The sequence below is a fragment of the Pterocles gutturalis genome, unplaced genomic scaffold (genome assembly GCF_000699245.1).
Source record: "Pterocles gutturalis isolate BGI_N339 unplaced genomic scaffold, ASM69924v1 scaffold5691, whole genome shotgun sequence".
Taxonomy (NCBI): domain Eukaryota; kingdom Metazoa; phylum Chordata; class Aves; order Pterocliformes; family Pteroclidae; genus Pterocles; species Pterocles gutturalis.
In genome coordinates, this window is record NW_010102828.1 from 5302 (window position 1) to 23918 (window position 18617).

At 42.1% G+C, this 18617-nt stretch overlaps 1 protein-coding gene across 1 annotated transcript in view; it reads right to left on the reverse strand.

Annotated features, from left to right (window-relative positions):
• Positions 1 to 894: 894 nt before the first annotated feature.
• Positions 895 to 18617, reverse strand: part of NUP93 (nucleoporin 93kDa) — a 75690-nt gene continuing 57967 nt past the window's right edge. Inside the window, exons 8-21 of the mRNA XM_010086432.1 lie at positions 17439 to 17571; positions 16351 to 16508; positions 14506 to 14671; positions 13614 to 13707; positions 12711 to 12902; positions 11816 to 11942; positions 11630 to 11702; positions 11241 to 11285; positions 9490 to 9606; positions 8765 to 8877; positions 6595 to 6712; positions 6136 to 6219; positions 5215 to 5343; positions 895 to 1127 (exon numbers count right to left, since the gene is read on the reverse strand). Coding sequence (XP_010084734.1) covers positions 1017 to 1127; positions 5215 to 5343; positions 6136 to 6219; positions 6595 to 6712; positions 8765 to 8877; positions 9490 to 9606; positions 11241 to 11285; positions 11630 to 11702; positions 11816 to 11942; positions 12711 to 12902; positions 13614 to 13707; positions 14506 to 14671; positions 16351 to 16508; positions 17439 to 17571 — 1660 coding nt within the window. The 3' untranslated portion in view covers positions 895 to 1016. The remainder of the gene's footprint in view (positions 1128 to 5214; positions 5344 to 6135; positions 6220 to 6594; positions 6713 to 8764; positions 8878 to 9489; positions 9607 to 11240; positions 11286 to 11629; positions 11703 to 11815; positions 11943 to 12710; positions 12903 to 13613; positions 13708 to 14505; positions 14672 to 16350; positions 16509 to 17438; positions 17572 to 18617) is intronic.

The following is an 18617-nucleotide window of genomic DNA, read 5'->3' on the forward strand; positions in this document are numbered from 1 at the left end:
AGCCATCCCTTTGCTTCCTGTCCAAAAGGTTGACAAAATTTATGCTACAATATTTCTGGTGGAAAAAGTAATGAGGAAATTGTCATCAAGTCAGTCAAATATCCCTCTACGCTGCTAAACTCAGACATTGCAAAATGGAGATTGTCTCCCACGACAGTTGTTAACACAGGTTGGTTAGTTCAGGCACAGGGTGAAATCTGCCCCTACGTTTTGTTGCTTATTCCTGTATCCAGAACCACCCGTGTTCTCACATCCCAGTACCACAAGGGTGCGAGGGCAAGGCAGCAGCAGTGCAGAAGGACGTGCGTGCAGGGAGCAACAAGAGTAACCACTAATATTCCTCCCATTCCATTTGAACGATGGGTAGCTATATTGTAGAGAAAAGCTTAAAATACAACACAATCCCAGGCCTTCACACTGATTTAATTGTAGCTCAAAACATTCAAAGCTAACCATTTTTTAATGCCCTTCGCTTCCATGGGACTCAGGCTTCCCACTAATCCAACAACAACGTCGACCCACGGCCAGCACACCCACACTTGGACTCCTCGGGTCAGCTTCCTTACGTCTCCTGGTGAAATCGATACGGCATCATTTTGAATGCAACTGGCTAAAAACCTGTGTGTTGATCACAAAATCTCTCCTACCAAAATAAACCTGTTTCCAATCCCAGCTGCTCCTGCAAAAGCTTCAGCATTAGATCAAAATGCTTCTTCTGCACTTCTGCTATAAAATTGCTCGCTCACCTCCCTGCTGCAGAGCTTGGACTCCTTTCCCTGCATGGCCGGTTAACTCACTAAGGATGATTTTCTAAATATAAACCAATTTAAAATAAAATGAATAAAAACATAAAGAACACAAAAATCAGTGAAAATGAAAATGTCAAAAACAAACAGAAATCAAAGGAATTTATTTCCATCAACAAAAATACAGAATACAAAACGATGCTGGTCCCACCCTCTGAATGGACTAAAGACAGGCACAGGTTGCCGCAACCCTATGCAAAACTTTCTCTGCTAATTCATAAGGACCTCCATTTGCACCAGTCTTGCGTTGGTGTCTCCGGATGTTCTGTAAGGGATCATTCCAGCAAACGTTATCAGTGCACGAGCTTGAGATCGAAGTTGCTAAAAACCAGAAAAATAAAGTACAGTTACTTTCATATCAAAAACCCCACAAGGAAAGCTGAGCTAGACGTGAGTTAAACGCCTGCCTTTTCAAACAAGCAAATGTAATCTGTACTTTTCAGAGCTGCTCGCTGGATAATGTATCCCTCATCCAGGCAATCCCACCCTTTTTCAGGGTGACATTAAACCAGTCAGTTATCCAATGGCAACAGAGGAGCTTTGGAAGCTGATAATGGAAAAGCCAGGATGCTCATCTCATATGTTTGTTTCAAGACACTGTCTAAATGCTACTGCTTCAGCCATGCAAAAAAACCCCTTCAACTTTACACATGGGGCAGGAAAATAAGTTTTCTTTAGCACTGAGATCAGAGTAATTTCATTTTCTGTTTCCATTATCCTGTCTGAAGGAAAGCCATGACTGTCTACCAAGCCCAGTGGCCTGGCCAAAATACAGAGAAGACTTCCCGCCTCACACTGTATTCCTGTCTGGCCGAGGATGGACAAACACATGGAGCAGCAGATGGCACGGGCAGCGATGCCGTGGCAGGCACTCCTCCCTTCCTTAAGCACCCGCCGCTGCTGAGGAATGCCAGAAGGCAGCGCAGCACATCAGCAGGCTTCTGGAGTAAGCAGCAAAACAGAGACTGACCCAATTGCTAAAAGCTCCCAGGACAGTTTCCTGAGTTGTAAGTTACCGCCTAGTTAACACCAACAGATTGGCTAGTTAACGCAATAGCCTGAAAATTACTTGTTCAGCTGCAGTCACAGTCAGCACCTCTAGTCTGCTTCCAAATCTGTTACACAGAGAGAGAGGTCCTGTAGCTGTGTCTGACCTGCTACGTTTCAGTGGAGGTCAAAACAGGTGATAGATGAAAAAAACAAAACATGTCAAGGTGTCTGCCTCTTTGGAATTAAAGTATTAAGAGGCAAAAGCTTTTATTGCGATTGAGAAAGGCTTAGGAGCGAGCTACTGTTCTCTTTACCTGCTCAATAGCAGCGATACGAGAACTGGTCTATTTTTAAAGATCAAAACAACAGGATAGGTTGCAGTAATTCAGGAAGAATGAACCGAGGTTTGCAGAGGTTAAGAGCGGCCTGGAGGTCTAGATGTTCCATTGGCTGTAATTACTTAACGAACGTTAGAGTCACTTGCAATTTAAAATGAAACTACAAATAAAAAAAAAAGAATTCCATTCCTTTCATGATCTAATTTTGCCGCCAAGATAATGCCCTTAGGCACCCTAGATCTGGGCGGGAAGCATATGACATTGCTGTTGTGCACTCACAGCATCTGGGTCAGGGCTGTCACTGCAGCTGTGGTTTCCAGCACCGCAGTCCGGGCTGGCTGCAATCTCTGCCTGAAATCTGATAAAATGGATCAGACCAAGTGGGACAAGACTTTGCTCCCTCATTCCCAAAACTCATTAATGTCTATACGGTAAAAAAAAAGGACTCAAAACACAGCTTAGGCAACTTCATTCGGAAATAAACAAAATTCATAAACCCCAGTTCTGACTCCAAACCTGATCATTTCTAAAGAAAGCCCATTTCATCTCTGAAGCAGCACAGGAGACGTTCTAGCAGAGAGCACGACGGGGTTCATGGGGCTCCAAAGGCATTACTCCTCTCCACCCTGCCCTTGCTGCTGGGCCCATAGTGTTCCTGCCAAACCCCCTCTGCTCCCTGCCCATGAGAGCAGGGTCTCACCTGGGGCAGCCAGCAGCAGACCAGCGCATGGCACCAGAGGGCAAACGCCACGTGTTCCTGCTCTGGGGGACTCTGCTCCCTGCTGCGTGGAATTATCCTCAGACTTATGAACAGCTACTATCCCATGTTTTCAAATTCTTCTGATGAACAGAAGGATTTGAATCTATCTGCTCTGATCTGGAGAAAACCCAGGGATTTCAAAGAAAGGCCTTTTTTTTGCTTATACTGTCTACTGGGCAATGTGCTGCGATCGTTAAAGCTTCTGGAAGATCCACAGTGTCAGTGACTTCCCCTAACATTGACTTCCCCAGGGAAGAAGGAAAACTTGCCTTTTTCCCAGGGAAGTTCAGCAGCAGCTTCAAAAGAAGCTCGTATCTGCCATCTCTGTCCAGGTAAATGGAGGAGATTTTGCTGGAGAAACCCCTCTCTTCACACATTTGAAATGCCCTCATTTCTTCCCACCTCTAAAATTCCCTAAGTGCCTCCCGGACAGGGAAACTGCAGGGACCTAGATTCCCTGCTCCCACAGTCTTAGAGAAAATTGTTCAGGGTAAGAAAAAAGGAGAACATGTGCCAAGGCTATTCTTACCCTACCTTCCGTGTGCCCGTGTCTGGTATTTTTCTGCATGTGCAAATCATGAAGATAACTGGGAGCTACAGGGCTTTAGATTTTTTTCTCTTTAATCCTACATGAGACTTATGCTGCCTTCTGACACAACAGTCACACAGCTATTCTCTTATCACCTCTGCAACTGCAGAGACAGCAGGCACTTGTCCCCTCTGATGGTTAAGCACAGCTTTTATTACACATGACAGCCAGAGATCCATGACTCAGAAACCCTGTCTCCAACACCACTGCACAGGAGTGCAGGGCACATTTGCTCATCACACTCACACTGAGCACGCTGCTGACACAGTACGATGTCATGGTGGCTTCCTTCTACACAAACTCCTGCCAGCAAAGCTGCTGATCCCATCGAGATGACACCCAACAGCATTACACCCCTGTGGAGACGGTAAATGCTTCTACATAAGGCACGAGACTGAAATCCCAAAACCAAAATAAACAGCTAAGGTTGTTTGCTCAGTGCCAACCTTGTGAACACACAGAGAAGGTAACAGCTTGTGTTAGCCTGGAACTTCTTCACACGCACAGCACTTGAAGTGGGAGAAGCCCGAGCAGCACACATCCTTCTCCAATGCTGCCGATCCAGAGTATGAGCGCAGCTGCAAGGCAGGATCCCGTAGCTCACACACAGACTACACCCCAAAAAGAAAAGCTGTACCATCACTCCAGCCTTTCATTTTCTGATCTAATTTAAAAATGCTCCTAAGACTTTTACCAGCATTGCAATTTACAGATCAAAGGCACTTTTGCAAAGGATGAAAGCCTGGAATAAAGCTAGCTGTGGCCAAGTTGGTTTTCATTCTCAAAAGGAGTTGATATATCATTTCCTAATCTGCAAGATGGGATGAGTGGTTTGGCCTGGGTTTTCAAGTGCCTGTGGCAGCTTTAACTTAAGAGCTACAAGACCAAACCCAACAACAGCTCAGCTTGAGAACCCTTCTGCTCAACACGGCATGCTGGCAGCTGAGTACTCACAAATCTGGCTGCAACCTTTAAGTGGCGACTATTTTGAGTCTTGCCAAAGGCGTGGGCTCCTATCAGCGCGTGGGGGAAACACTTCAGCGCCAACTCTAGCAGTGAATTCAAACCCACCGCTGTCAGCCGTTGAAACCAGGGAGCCAGACCAAGCACCACCGCACCTGGAAGCTGCCCACTCTGCTGCAGCGGCAGTGGAACAACACCAGCAAACTGCTACAGCTGTTCACCAAGTCACTGTACTTGAGCCCAAGGACACTGACAATGTCAGCCCACATCACCATGGAAGCAAGCCAAGGAGAGGAGTCAAGGAAAGCCTGTCCATCAGAAATCAGTTCAGCATCAACAGGGCACTAACTCACACAAAAAGAGTGGAAATCAGGGCCTTGAAAAACAGCAGCTCAGTTGTCAAGGCAGCAACACCAACCACCCTACAGACACTGCACTGTCCACATCTGTTAACTATTTAAGATCCCACCAAGCAGCAAACTGAACACCTGTCTTCTCTTGCTAGGAGGTGGCTATATAGTTTAATGTATCTTAATTAGCTCAATGCCATTTAGAGCAATATCCTTTCTTTACACAAAGCTAAAGTTATGAGAGACTAGTCTAAAGACTAAGTAACTGAGCAAGCTAAGTAGTCCAAGACTCTAAGTAACTGACCAAGCCAAAAGCTAAGACCATTAGAGATTCACAGTTATTTGAAGCCCAATCTCTTGAAATCAGGGCAGAAAGGATGTAGGAGAGCTTGTCAGACAGTGAGGATTATAATCTTACCGAATCTCTGTCTTCCATTACGCGTTGGGGTCTGGCAGGAGTGGTTGGGCTTGTGCCTTTCATCCTCTTAAACTGGGTGAATAAAATATTCATGGTTGCAAGCAGGACTTCAGATAAATTGTGCCTGATCTACACAAAGAAGGGGAGGGAAGACATACTGCAATGAAAAGCAGGTTGACTGAATCATTACCCTTTCTATATGATGCCAGAAAACCAAACAATGCTAACTATGGTTGATATTTACTCATGTAACAGTTAATGGCTATCCCTGCTGTGACCTGGCAAAAAAGTTACCATGAGTTTTGAGGCAGACAGGCATAATGGCTGTACCTTCATGTTTGATAGCAACAGTTTGGATAAAACCCAAAGCGCCTGAACACAAAGAACCCCAAAGCACCCAAATACACATAAACACTGTCTAAAAAAAAGTGTCACTCTTCAGTTAAAACAGTTCAAGAGCAATAATAGCCTTCCATTATGCTTCGTATATGATTCTATGATTCATATGCTTCACCTGCTAATACCAAAATACACAAGTTCCTCTAGTTTGGAGGGAACGAAACACAAGACCCCACAAACGCTTAGTGACCATGAAGAGCACGGAAGAACTAAGTCAGCACTGTGGTTGAAAGTTTTCAATATTCTGAATTCTTGAATCAAACTCAGTCAGTTCAGAGGGATTCAGATCTGTTGATGCCTTCTGCAAAATGCAGACTGGATTTCTGGGTAGGGAATTCTAGTGCTCCAAAGAGCAGCACTAAGGAGAAAAAGTTGCAAGCCAAGAGCCTACTTGTATGAATGCAAAATAATTCTATTCTATTCCCCCGTTAAAGAATAAGAATGATGAGATGACAAGGCTTTAAGATCTTTTTAACAAAGCAAAAGGCTTTTCGGAAGCTAAAACCAAGAGACATTACTTACTTCATCACTGAAATTCCGGAAGGCAGCAACTCTCTCCTCTATGCAATCTTGGCTAAGAGGTACAAGCTTTAGACGTTCAATAATCTTCAAAAAGAAAAACAGGGATCAGGGTAGATAATCAAGGTTCTATGTGCCATATACTAATAAAGTATGTTTCTGAAGTGTTAATGAAATACTGATTCCATTCAAGAGAAATAATTTCATTGTTATTTACTGGTTTATCTCCTCTCTTTGTTGAGTAGCAGGAATACTTTGTTCAATAACTACAAAATAACTCCAGAAAGATCTTCTTAATTATCAAGCAACAGGGAAAAACCACATTTTTAAATTCCTATAGCATTGCAGAACATTCAAAGTCATTAAATATAATTTTTCATTTTAAGTTATGATATTTGAGACATTCTGGCCTTTCAAGGGCATTAGGAAGGCTGCACTTCAAACAGAACTCTTGAAACTTACATCAAAGGCCCTGTCAATGTGACCGGCGTGATATTCATCAAAAAATGTGATTAAGTCTAGCAGAAGGTAGAACGTAGAGTCAATGGATTTCTTTGCACTTATCCCCTGAGCTTTGTACCTGAAAGAAATTGTTTTACAGTTTTATTGTGCAAAACGGCAACCATTTATAAACACGTTCTTGCAACTCTTGGAAGCAGAGACATCAAGCACAAGGACAGAAGGCATCTAGCAAAGGACAGCTTTACATTTTCCTTAACCAGAAGGCAGAATTTTCACAGGTTGTGTCTTTTTTAAAAAGACTTTTATTCACTTCCAGTCTTCCATCAAATCCAGCATTTGTTTCCTTTAAATATTTACTCTTCTCATATTCATGGGGAAAACAGCGACAGGAACCAGAGACCCGCAAGGCAAGCGCTGTGCAAGCGTGTTTAACATGCTGCGTTACAGCAACCCTCCAGCACGACTGCCTGCTTCGGGCAAGAAGTTAAGACTTAAAAACAGATTAGATGCTTCTGCGTGCTCTCTCTAGCCACACTCGCTAGGAGATGAACTAGAGGGCTGTCTGCTCTCCCTCCTAACAGCACGAGGTCAGAAAGGAGCTCCTTGCTCAAGGTAATAGTAGGGGCGGCAAGGGCACAGTACACAGCGCGCACTGTGCTGCTGCAGAGGAGGAAGCCAGGCAGCCTCTTGGCCTTTTCTGTTGGGTTTCTCCCCTGTTCCAAAAACATCACACAAAGGCACAGGAGGAAAGCTGCGTCGCTGCCGTACTGTCTGCAGTATGGTGCATGAAGAAAAGCCCTGTATTATATTTAATTGGCAAGAAAGTGAACTATTCAGAACCGTTCTGGCTTTGCAGTCATGAATTTTGCAGCTGTAAAGTGGCATTGCTGAGCGGTAATATTCAGCGCTCTCCTACAGATCAAAGCAAGTAGCAAAACAAAGCCCATTACAGCCTTTGCTGAAGCTTGAACTCAAGCCATAGGTTTAATTCTCTTTAATGTCTGCTACCAAGCGAGTCTCTCACTAAGTCAATATGGCACCAATCTTCCCTCGGTCTGCAGCCTGACTCAGTGAAGGACCGGCTGGCAAATGCCACTTCTCAAAAGAAGAAAGGCAAAGGCCTCTGACTGAAATCAATACAATTCTGGATTTGTCTTCCCAATTTCAAAGTGCCAACAAGCGTGCCTGGTTTATTTTTATTCTCTCCCCACCAGAATGGCTGAAGAAAAGCAGTAAGACATTGCTGACAGGTACCCAGGTTCTGCTCTAGTAAAATACAGGAATCGTCTGTGGCAGTCACTGTGACCTGCTCACAGGTACCCAGGTTCTGCTCTAGTAAAACACAGGAATCGTCTGTGGCAGTCACTGTGACAAGATGCACCAAAAGAAGATGATTTTAAAAATCCCAAAGCTATTTTGCAATTACAACCTTTCAGAAGCAGGTTATTCCTAACTTCTAACTGCTAATGAATCTTGCGCGCTGATGCCTCTCAAATGCATACCCCAAGTAGGACACCGACACTGCAGGTGACATTGCTTTTGGTCACTTCCATTTCTCTTTTTCTGAACGCCACATGGCAGGCACTTTCCTAAAGTAACAGGCTGTAGAAATGAGGTCCACTGATTACGTTAGCCATATATACGCCTGAGCTTAAAAGTTCCCTTTTTAGCTTCCATTAAAGCAGCAGTGAAATCAAGTTTTCAGACAGCTACTAAACTCACTGCTCTGCTGTCACAACTCAGCATTACTGGTTTTGCAGCGCTCTCTCCATATGATTTCAAACAAGTGAATTGTATGCAATGAATCTGCAACTGTTATGATATTTTGCTTTAAAAATAATCTAAAACATACAATTCATTATATTTATTGCTCCTCACTAGAATGTTTCCACTTGGCAACCCTGCAATTCCTTCCTCCTGATTTACCTACAGATAAAGCTTCTTGGCAAATTTACCTGACCTGCCACCGAAGAGTATGCTGCTGGGTGGCTGTTTCCAGCCATCGTGAGCAGGACAGAATAAATTCTGACCTTTTCTCTGTCTTCCTGAATGCATTTCTGTGGATGCCATGGTCCAGCCAGTAGAAACAAAATCAGGAACTAATACCCACTGAGCTGACAGTTCAAGGTCAGGTGCAGGTGAACCACCCTGTCCTGTCCCCTCGTCTTACCTCTCAGCAATGGAATGAGCCATGTTCTTCAAAATGTTCGACTGTGGAGTGCCAATCTGGGGAACGACAGGACTGAGGAGCTTGTTCATCAGTTCTAAAACTTTGTCAGGGTTCTGTTAGGATTAAATTTACACACAAATAAAAGGAGCATGATGGGACTTAGTGTTTTAAACTCACCAAAAAAGCAGAAAGGTCTCATGTAATGGTGTCTAGTGCAAGCTTAGAGATTCCTCCCTCCCAGAGACTCAAGATCATATTAGCCATGAGCAACATAATGCTGCTGGCTCATTTGAAGAAGTATTTTCCCCTAGTTTTCCTTTGAAACAGTGGCTATGGCTGTATGCATCTTGGAAACAAGAATACTCACTATAAAGCCCAACTATTTTAGACTTCAACATCTGTGAAACCGGGAGAGCACGCTCCAGGTAAATAACTTCACTTGCCAGAATAAAATAATGAGCAGGGCAACCTCTTCAAAAGATGACCTTGATCAAGAACCAGGATGTCTTAAATCAGAATGGGGTGGAACACAATCCATCTGGGTTTGCTCACTGAAACCCCTTCTCCATGCAGCCAACGGCTCTAACAGCAGCAGAAATAATCTGCTTGAATAAGGGAAATTCAGTCTCTGAGATTAAATTTAACCCTCTAATCACAGGGAGAACGTTCTGAAAAAATTGGTGAACCAAATACATATTTAAGGGAGCACACAGAAGATCATTTACCTTTGCAAGGTCATAGAGTTTTGCAGCTTCTTCAAACAATCCTTTATTTTCTGCTGCAGCAGCCACTTTGTTAATAACGGGTTTTGTGTCCCTTGTAAATTTGTCTATCACTCCAGGCTAAAGAGGTGAGAGAAAAATGAAAGGTGAGAAAATACAAGAAATGAGAATACTTAAAAACTCCTCTGAATATTCTGTCAAGGCAATGAATATTTTACATGTTGGATTATGATTAGAATGGCCTGTACATTTCCATGGGAACGCACAAAAGTGACACATTAAAAATAGAAAGAGCTCTTGTGAGAGAGACTTTCTCCAAAATGGAGTCAGCACTGAGACATCTGCAGCTTCCAATTAATTCAAACTGACCCAGGTAACAGGTCAAATTCTAAATTATTTTAATTGCTGGGGACATATTACAGAGGAGAAGAAAACACAAAAGACTTCAGCATACAATGTGGCAGGGTCTCCAGGGTTGCTATTTGTGTATATTGGCATGACAGGTTGCAAGTGAAATCTTACATGGATAAATGAAAGGGCAACAAGAATTTTAAAAGAAACAATACACACATGTAGAATAAAAGAAAGAGTCAGGAATATCTGGACAGGACTTTATTGTAGCTGGGGATGAAAAATAAGTCTAGCATCAGTAAGAATTGCTGGTTTCATACCAAAGAAACACAAGAATACAGTTACATTTAAAAGGAACTGAGTAAAGACAAAAAAAAACAGGGTTCACCACTAATGGTATAATCTAAAAACTATCTGTCTTATAAAGAACTGTAAAATGAAAAAACGTTTGTAAAGATTACCAAGTTACCTTGCTCTCATGTGTGGAATCTCACTGCTTTTAAACTGATAAAACAAAAATATCTAAGAGAAAAACCTGCCAGAAATAACTTCTTCACCCCTCCCTTTTTTTTTTTTTTTTTTTTGACAGTAGCAATGATTGCAGCTTGAACCCTAATCTTAATTTTAAGATTTAAACAATTCTGGAGTCTGCTTTACACAGCAAGATGCCAAAGTTGACACAGTGAACAAAAGACTTCATTATCGAAAATTTTCATCATTTGCATGCACTCTCCTCTTTTCAGGTGAAACCTTAAGGTTTTCTTTTATCTTCTGACTGCGTAAGCTTACGTTTTACTTTTAGATTACTGCTTTTACAGCAAAACTAAGGTCCATCGCAACTGAAAATGGCTGATCTTTGATCCAATGCTTACCCTCATCTATCTGGAGAGGACAGATCAGTTGGGGCTATGTTTGTGGTCTCAGCCCTCGCTGCCTTAATTACAAGAATTTAACAGGCTGCACTACGCTTCTCCTGACGTGAATTAGGATAATGGCAGACAGATTGTTCTGTTAACTGAGGTGTATGTGTGAAAACTTTCTCACACCCACTTAGAAGCAAGCCATTTTACTAATTGCTTTTTACTAACATGTACTAAATTCCATCTCCTACTGTAAAGAAGAAATTCTGATCTCACTGAAGTTACCTGATGCCATGTGTTCCTTTACTTACGCCAGCCGTCTACAGGGACACAGCCTGCCCTGCGGTGCTGACCTGCCTTCTGTTAAGGCAGGTTATACATTATTCTGTAAAAGGATCTCGTACTTGGAGAACTTGTATGTATTCAAACACAGAAATAATTTGGCTAGTAAAAAACAAAGAAAAGCAAGATAGCCTCAAAATTACTTTGGAAATCACCCATGGTTTGTATTTTTTATGTAAACTATATAAATAGTCAACTCACCTTCCTACTACCATCGTTTTCCAGCTTTCCGAGAATCATATCAAACTATATCCACACAGATGTAAAGTAAGAAAAAAGGAAATAAAAACATATATGAATTGCACATATTTCACAACATATTTACTAAATACAAGATTAAGTCATGGATGAATGAAAACCGGTGACTGACGTCAAAATTATCTGTATACATATATATATACATATATATCAGACAAAAAGACACGATTAAATATCTTAAACATATGGGTCATTGAGAGATCTCTCATCCTCTAGGTCCATGTCAAAGAGAAGGAGTAAACAACTGTCTAAGGCTGTCCTGCCTAATAAAGATTTCAATGAAGAAATTAATTTCCGTTTCAGTGAGGAAGGCAAAACATGGCCAAACGTACCTCTCTGCTTTCAATTACTAGTTCACCAACGCAACGCAGGAACATATTCTCTCCTTGGCTGTCCTTCTCATTCCTACAAAACAAAGGAAAGGAGGAAGGTACTCCTGTTACTGACAACTTCCAAGATAAGAGTAATTAAGCAGTAAGAACTGGGAGAAAAATCTAAAGACATAAATTAGCTCCTACCTGAGAAAGTAAAAATACTGCAGAGCTTCCCTTGGATCTGTTGATTCAAACTTACGGGTGTAAAGCATCAAAAGCCGCACAACATTTAGACGCCTGATGCCAGGAGGGTCACCAGCTTCATGGCTTACTGTAATGTCAAAAACAACGCTATGAGAGAGAGAACTTGGTGCTATGAGAGAACTTGGTGCTATGAGAGAACTTGGTGCTATGAGAGAACTTGGTGCTATGAGAGAACTTGGTGCTATGAGAGAACTTGGTGCTATGAGAGAACTTGGTGCTATGAGAGAACTTGGTGCTATGAGAGAACTTGGTGCTATGAGAGAACTTGGTGCTATGAGAGAACTTGGTGCTATGAGAGAACTTGGTGCTATGAGAGAACTTGGTGCTATGAGAGAACTTGGTGCTATGAGAGAACTTGGTGCTATGAGAGAACTTGGTGCTATGAGAGAACTTGGTGCTATGAGAGAACTTGGTGCTATGAGAGAACTTGGTGCTATGAGAGAACTTGGTGCTATGAGAGAACTTGGTGCTATGAGAGAACTTGGTGCTATGAGAGAACCCGGTGCTATGAGAGAACCCGGTGCTATGAGAGAACCCGGTGCTATGAGAGAACCCGGTGCTATGAGAGAACCCGGTGCTATGAGAGAACTTGGTGCTATGAGAGAACTTGGTGCTATGAGAGAACTTGGTGGCAGGAGATGTTGCTCTGATCTTCATCTCAAATTAGTCTGAGTCACAATCCAGAGCTCTAATGCAACTAAAACAATTAACTTTTAGGAGATTGTTAAGACAAATGCTGCTTGTTTGATCAATTACATAGACCTGCAGTGTCTACAGGGTATTCTAAAGGCTCAGAAAATATTCCCTTACTGGAAAGTAAACGTGCAGGACTTACGTAGCTGTGCACTCTGCCCAGAAGATTTCAGGAGCAATTTTAACTCAAACAGGACCAATGCAACATGAACAGCATGACAACGCAAGCGCTCTGTCCGGAAGAGAAAAGCAATTGCAGCTTCAAACTGTGCCGTCAGGAACAATACTTGGAAGTAGAGGAAAGGCTGCTGGTTCACTGCAAAATGAGATTCACCTGAAAGAAACCACAACACGCACAGAGCGTAAGTGAAAATGATTCTGCAATCAGAGATCACTGGCAGCGGGTGCTTCCTGTCACAGTGCATCACTATTGTTTACTCAGTGCCAACAGAAATAAACACAGACCAAACAGAATGTTTCAGTGGGTTCTCTATAACTGTTTCACTGCAAATACATCACAAAAGACCAGAGCACGTACAAATAATGTTAAAAATCTGGACTTTCCTACTTAGTGACACCAATCATAGCTTTTTGTATTTCTTTTCCACACATTTTTATCGAGGTGTGAGCGATGCTAGAAACTAGAAGTCTGTGGAAATGCAGTTCTGTGTTTTGGATAGTCCAAGTGAGATAATTATGACTGACTGGAACACGATTACGGGAAAAGGTACTCTCTTGGGCTGTGATAAAAATTTCTGAAGTGGAAGGAACTGTGATTTGGGTGCCCAGAAAATTACCTGAAACAGTAATTTAAGGGAAACAACGAACAGCGGACGTGCACAGAGAAAAGCTTTGCAAATACATGCCTACATTAATCTGTTGTTACTCTGGGGAAGCATGCTGCCGATGAACACCCTAAAGATGTATGTCTCTAGTGGAGAGCTATAGGGCTTTACGTGGAGTCTGGGGTTTGTGTAATAACAACTGGAAAATGCCCTAAGCAGAAAAGCAGAGCCCCAAGTAATCCATCTCTCTGATGTCTTACCATAGTCTTCTAGCAGCTGCTTCTGGAACTGTGATAACGTTAATCGGTCTTGTGGAGAACTTGCACCATCGTCATCAAAGCACACTTGGTTCAGCTAAAAAACACATCCAACAAAAGCAGCTCAGATTTTTCACCTTCACCTTGCACAAGGGATACACTCAGACAATACCAGTTCCATCTGAAGTCCCTCCTAAGGTCTGACCAGCTGACTAGAAGCTACTTCTAGCCACAACATCAGGTCCGTGCATTGCTGGGAAGCAAAGATCTCTAACACAGCAACAGCAGAAAGCCGTGCAGATATAACCCAGGGGTCCTTTTGTATCTGTCTATGCCAAACTCCAATGCTGGGACTCTGAATATTCACTAAGCAATAACTAAAAGCAATTTATTTTTTTTTACCCAGTCCTAACAAATACATCATTCTACTCCTTTCTGACAAAGGAGAGAAATGGGTACTGACCAGTATCTATCACACCCCCACCAAAACTGCAAGGACTCTGGATTACAGAGATGCTTCTGCCAGCTGACACCTACATTTCAGCCATACTCCATCCAGAAAGGAAAATTCAAAGGATCCTCGCTGTAGCAAGCTAACACTACTTGTAAAAGCAGCTGACAAAGATCAGCGCCAACTGAAGAACATGACATTTCCAAAGACAGGTGTCCCCAAATTAACACCTGATAGTACAGAGGGTAACAGGGCAGCCCTGGGACCCGAGTTCCCAGCCCCTCACTATCTGCAAGGCCAAGTCACAGGTACTACATTGATGTGAAACACCGGACCTGGAAGTAGGGAGGTTAGCAGAGCAGTGTGGAAATGCAACACCGTTTAGACCTGTACTTAAAAAAACCCAAAAACCAAACAACAACACAGCCCCAACACCACACTTACTTTTAGCCAGAGATAATCTTCTGTTTTATCAGCAACTTCACTGTGGTTATCTGTAATGTCACAGCGGCCAATAATACAATAAACAGCCCTTTTGTACGGGTCAGTATTGTTTCTCAGAGCTCGTCTGTAATGAAGACGCAGTTTATTTTCTGTGGCAGGAGATAGCCTAAGGAAAAAAAAAAAGACAGAAAAGACATGAAACTCATCTTTCCCTGTACGAGGAAATCTGGCTACAAATCAGTGTAAACAGGTGCCTATTCACAGCAAAGGCACAATGACAGTAAGCACTGGCCAATGTTTCTTGTACTTTCTATTTACATCTGTATGTAAAAATTTTGTACACATGAATTTAAACACATAATTACAGTTACGAAGGATCATCTTTAAATACCCATTGCAGGAAAAAAAATCAGATTACAGTCTCTTTAGAGGTGCATTAATATTGTGGAAGATGGGCTATTTTCAACTGACTCTGCTATTTTTCATCATTTCAGAAAAAGAGAGTTCAAAGCCTTTGGAACTCTTTGGGTTAGTAACTAACAAGTGAGCAGCTCATTGTACCATGAAGACTTTTAGCAGAGACACTTTCATCTTTATCATTAAATACTGTCATAATGTTCTTTGTCATTCTATTTCTTGTACCCTCTTGTAGAGAATTTTACAGAATTGAATCAATAAGGCGTTCTCCTAGACTAAGACATTGTTTGTTAAATCTGTAGGAAGAGTACCTTTTCATAGCTGATGATACTGTATCTTATTAAAGTGTTTGCAATTAAAACAATGAAAGTACCTTCACTAAGGTTTCTGGAACAATCTAATGAGCACTCCTAGATATTCTCTACAAACTAGGTTAATTTATAGAATAACACATGGCGTACACTACCTGGTAAATGGCACTTTGGTTTTGGTTTTTTTTTAATTGTTAAAGACGTGAACTGATATGTTCTTGCTCACATTTTCATACCTGAAGAGCCCCAGTACATTCAACATATTGCAGGATAAGGGCTTCCCTCATAGGAATGAAACGGCCATAGGCTGAGGCAGGATATTACAGGTTCATGTCCTGGCACTTACCTGTGCCCTCTGGTTTCCCAGTTCCAGCCAGTACCTTAGCACAGTGCCATTCCCCTGAGGGGAGCGCAGCTGTAATGCAATAGCTGACCGTGCACTTGTTTCAATTCAGTGCAAGCGGAAAGATAAACAAGATAACCTAAAACACTACAGCAGAGTTCAGAGCACACCCTAAGATGCACTAACTGCTTGCAGCCACATCATCAGTAGTTTGGCCACTGGCCTCTGTCAAGTGATAGACAGCAAAAACTGGAAGAGGAGAATAAGCACAAGGAAGATGTGAGAGGGAATGCCTCTAAAGGCCTCTAACAAACCCTTCTTGCTTTTATTGTGTGGCATTCTTATGAAAACAGGCATAGTAAAAAGCGTTCCCCAAAGGAAATTCAACTAAAATAAGCGACAGGGGAAATAAAAAGACACAGGATTCCTGGCAGCAGACTAAACCTGATCTATTGTATGCACTATCCTACCGTTAGACAGGGCAGATCCTATAGTGAAAAAGCAAAGCTACACCAGGTAGCTCTTTTGGTACAAAAGGTACATTTTTGCATATTTTCAAATAACACTTTCTCTATGAAGACTTCTAGATGTCAAAGCCACAAATTAAAATATGAAAACTTCTTACACATAATTTATGCAGGTAATAGAAACAGCAGGCAGCCATCACCACCAGAAGAGACCCAAGCTTCTTGTATTTCTACCAAGCTACTTGTTACTTCACTACTCCACAGCAATTCCCACCCCTCGCAAAGTTCTTTCCTAGTTCCCAAATACCTTTTATCTTTACTCTGCATGTACTCCTGGAACCAGGTTTTAAACTCTCCCAGCTGGTGCTGTGCCCGTTTCACCACATGCATGGCTGCAGTCAGATCTCCACAGCGCATACAGTAGTAAATCAGTGCCCAGACAGGATGGCCTTCCACCTCACCATCCTGAAAACAAAGAAAGAAATAATTACTGTTTTTTAAAAGAGCAGCATATTTGAATTAATTTTCTTTATTATTTGCCTCATTCATTATTTCTGCACTTATACCCGCACACTGATTTTGGTAAAAAATTCTGTTTGCGTTACAGAAGCCAGAGGTCATAAAGTTTAAGTCCTGTGAAAGCTGTGCACATCCTAGCAGCAAAGGATAGGACTGGACTCTCTTCTGCTTTCCCAGATTTCAATTCCGAGTGAGGTTCTGACAATCCCAGAAAGTGGATTTGATTAGACCACCGAGGTATTAAGAACATTTGTACTGAAATGGAAAGACACCAAAATAATCATGGACCTCAGCAGGTAAGAAAAGGACAGCTAGACTCAGCTGTCGTCTCCAATGTTATACTTTATTTTTTCATTTAACATTTAACTTCAATTTTTCAACCCAGCCTGCCTGTTTATCTGGTAATTTTGCAGGTGCACAGCTATGCACTTTCTACTATGTGCAGGTGAGCAGAATTTTATTCTGATTCCTAAATAAAAGGCTCAGGCTACAATTCAGATTAACTCATTACATGGTGTCGCCTTCTTACAATAAGTGCAAAAAAGAGAAAAAGCAAAACAGGGAGATTACATCATAACATTTTAATATTTCCTTGATGATCTCTAGATCACTAGAAGAGACCATAATTTCTAGAATTTAGAACTCAAACTACCAAGCACCACCATGCTTCAGGACTAGCTCGGAAGTCAAAGTGGTTTTGTCTACTATCTTCCATTTTCCCAATGAAAAATTCTAGAGAAGGAGTAAGACTCTGCTGCCCTAAAAGCAGTTCAAATAATAGAAAAAACTGCTGGAGGCCGCACTAGTCTCCAGGCTGTGCTGGAGCAAACAGATGCGTTCTTATTTCAGGTCAGTCGCTGAAAGTGCTGGACATACCTGAAGACCAGGGACAGGCGCAGGGAGTTTGATGTTCAAGAAGCTGCGGACTAGCTGGTAGGTCCCTGGTACTCCACCCAGCTGAGCCTGGTGCAAGTTTCCAAAGACTGTCACAAAGGTGTAATTTTTGTAACTGAAAAACACCACAAACAGAACAAGCATGTGAACAGACCGAAACAGACTTGCTACGAAAACATACAGCGCCTTTCAGATCTAACTGAATGAGCAATTTAAAGCAAATTTCCTTGATGTTCAAGCATCATCATTACAACAAGATGAGGCAAAAACAACTATTTAGGAAGATCCTTGTATTCAGTAGTCTCGAGAAAAACCACGTTTGGAGTCTGTGGTGTGCTGCTCCAGGTTCAACTCTCTTATGAAGTTCTTCTCCTTAGGTTGTCTTAATACTAAGTTAAACTCAATTATATAACTGGCAAAAAGCCTTTCTATCCTAATGTTTTAACTCTCAATCCTGTCACAAAAGAACACTAGAACACCACAGATATGTTTGTCTCTCCTCCCTGCCCTACAGACAAATAAACTTTAGGGCCATGGACTTACCTGAAGAAAATCACAGAGAAAAAGGGAATTTAGAGAAAAACTGGTAAACGTAGCTTTGAGAACACCTTCTAAAATAACCCACAAAAGCCTTTAATCAAGGCAGGTCACTTCAACAAGTATTCATGTTTAGAAGCAGGAGTCTTGAAAGTCTGTACACTGAAGGTGTAACTATATAAGCAGCAGCAACGCATTACATTAAGTTCTTTTTTTCTTGCTCCGCAGCCATGCAGACTCGTGCACTACCAGACTATAAAACTGGAAGGCTATGCTACACGAAGGCAAGTATCTGTGTATCTCAATAACTAACATTATGGCCGAGTGTAGCACATGCTCCTCAGGGCTTAAGACCACAGCTGCTCCAAAGCAACTAACGCAAAACCATCTGTGAGCAGCCCTACACCTCCTCGTTGTACGTGTGAGGGGCTGGTGAGGCATGGAAACACCCCAGTACTAGCCAATTCCTGCTAGGAAAGAAAAGCTACAAAGCAAAGCACAGCACAGCACAGTTTTGTTTTGTTTTTTTGTGAATGCTCGGCAAATCAGGTTAATGTGGCTCATTGCACACTGCTGAGACCGAAGAACTGGAAACAGAAGATCCTTCTGATGCATCAGTTCATC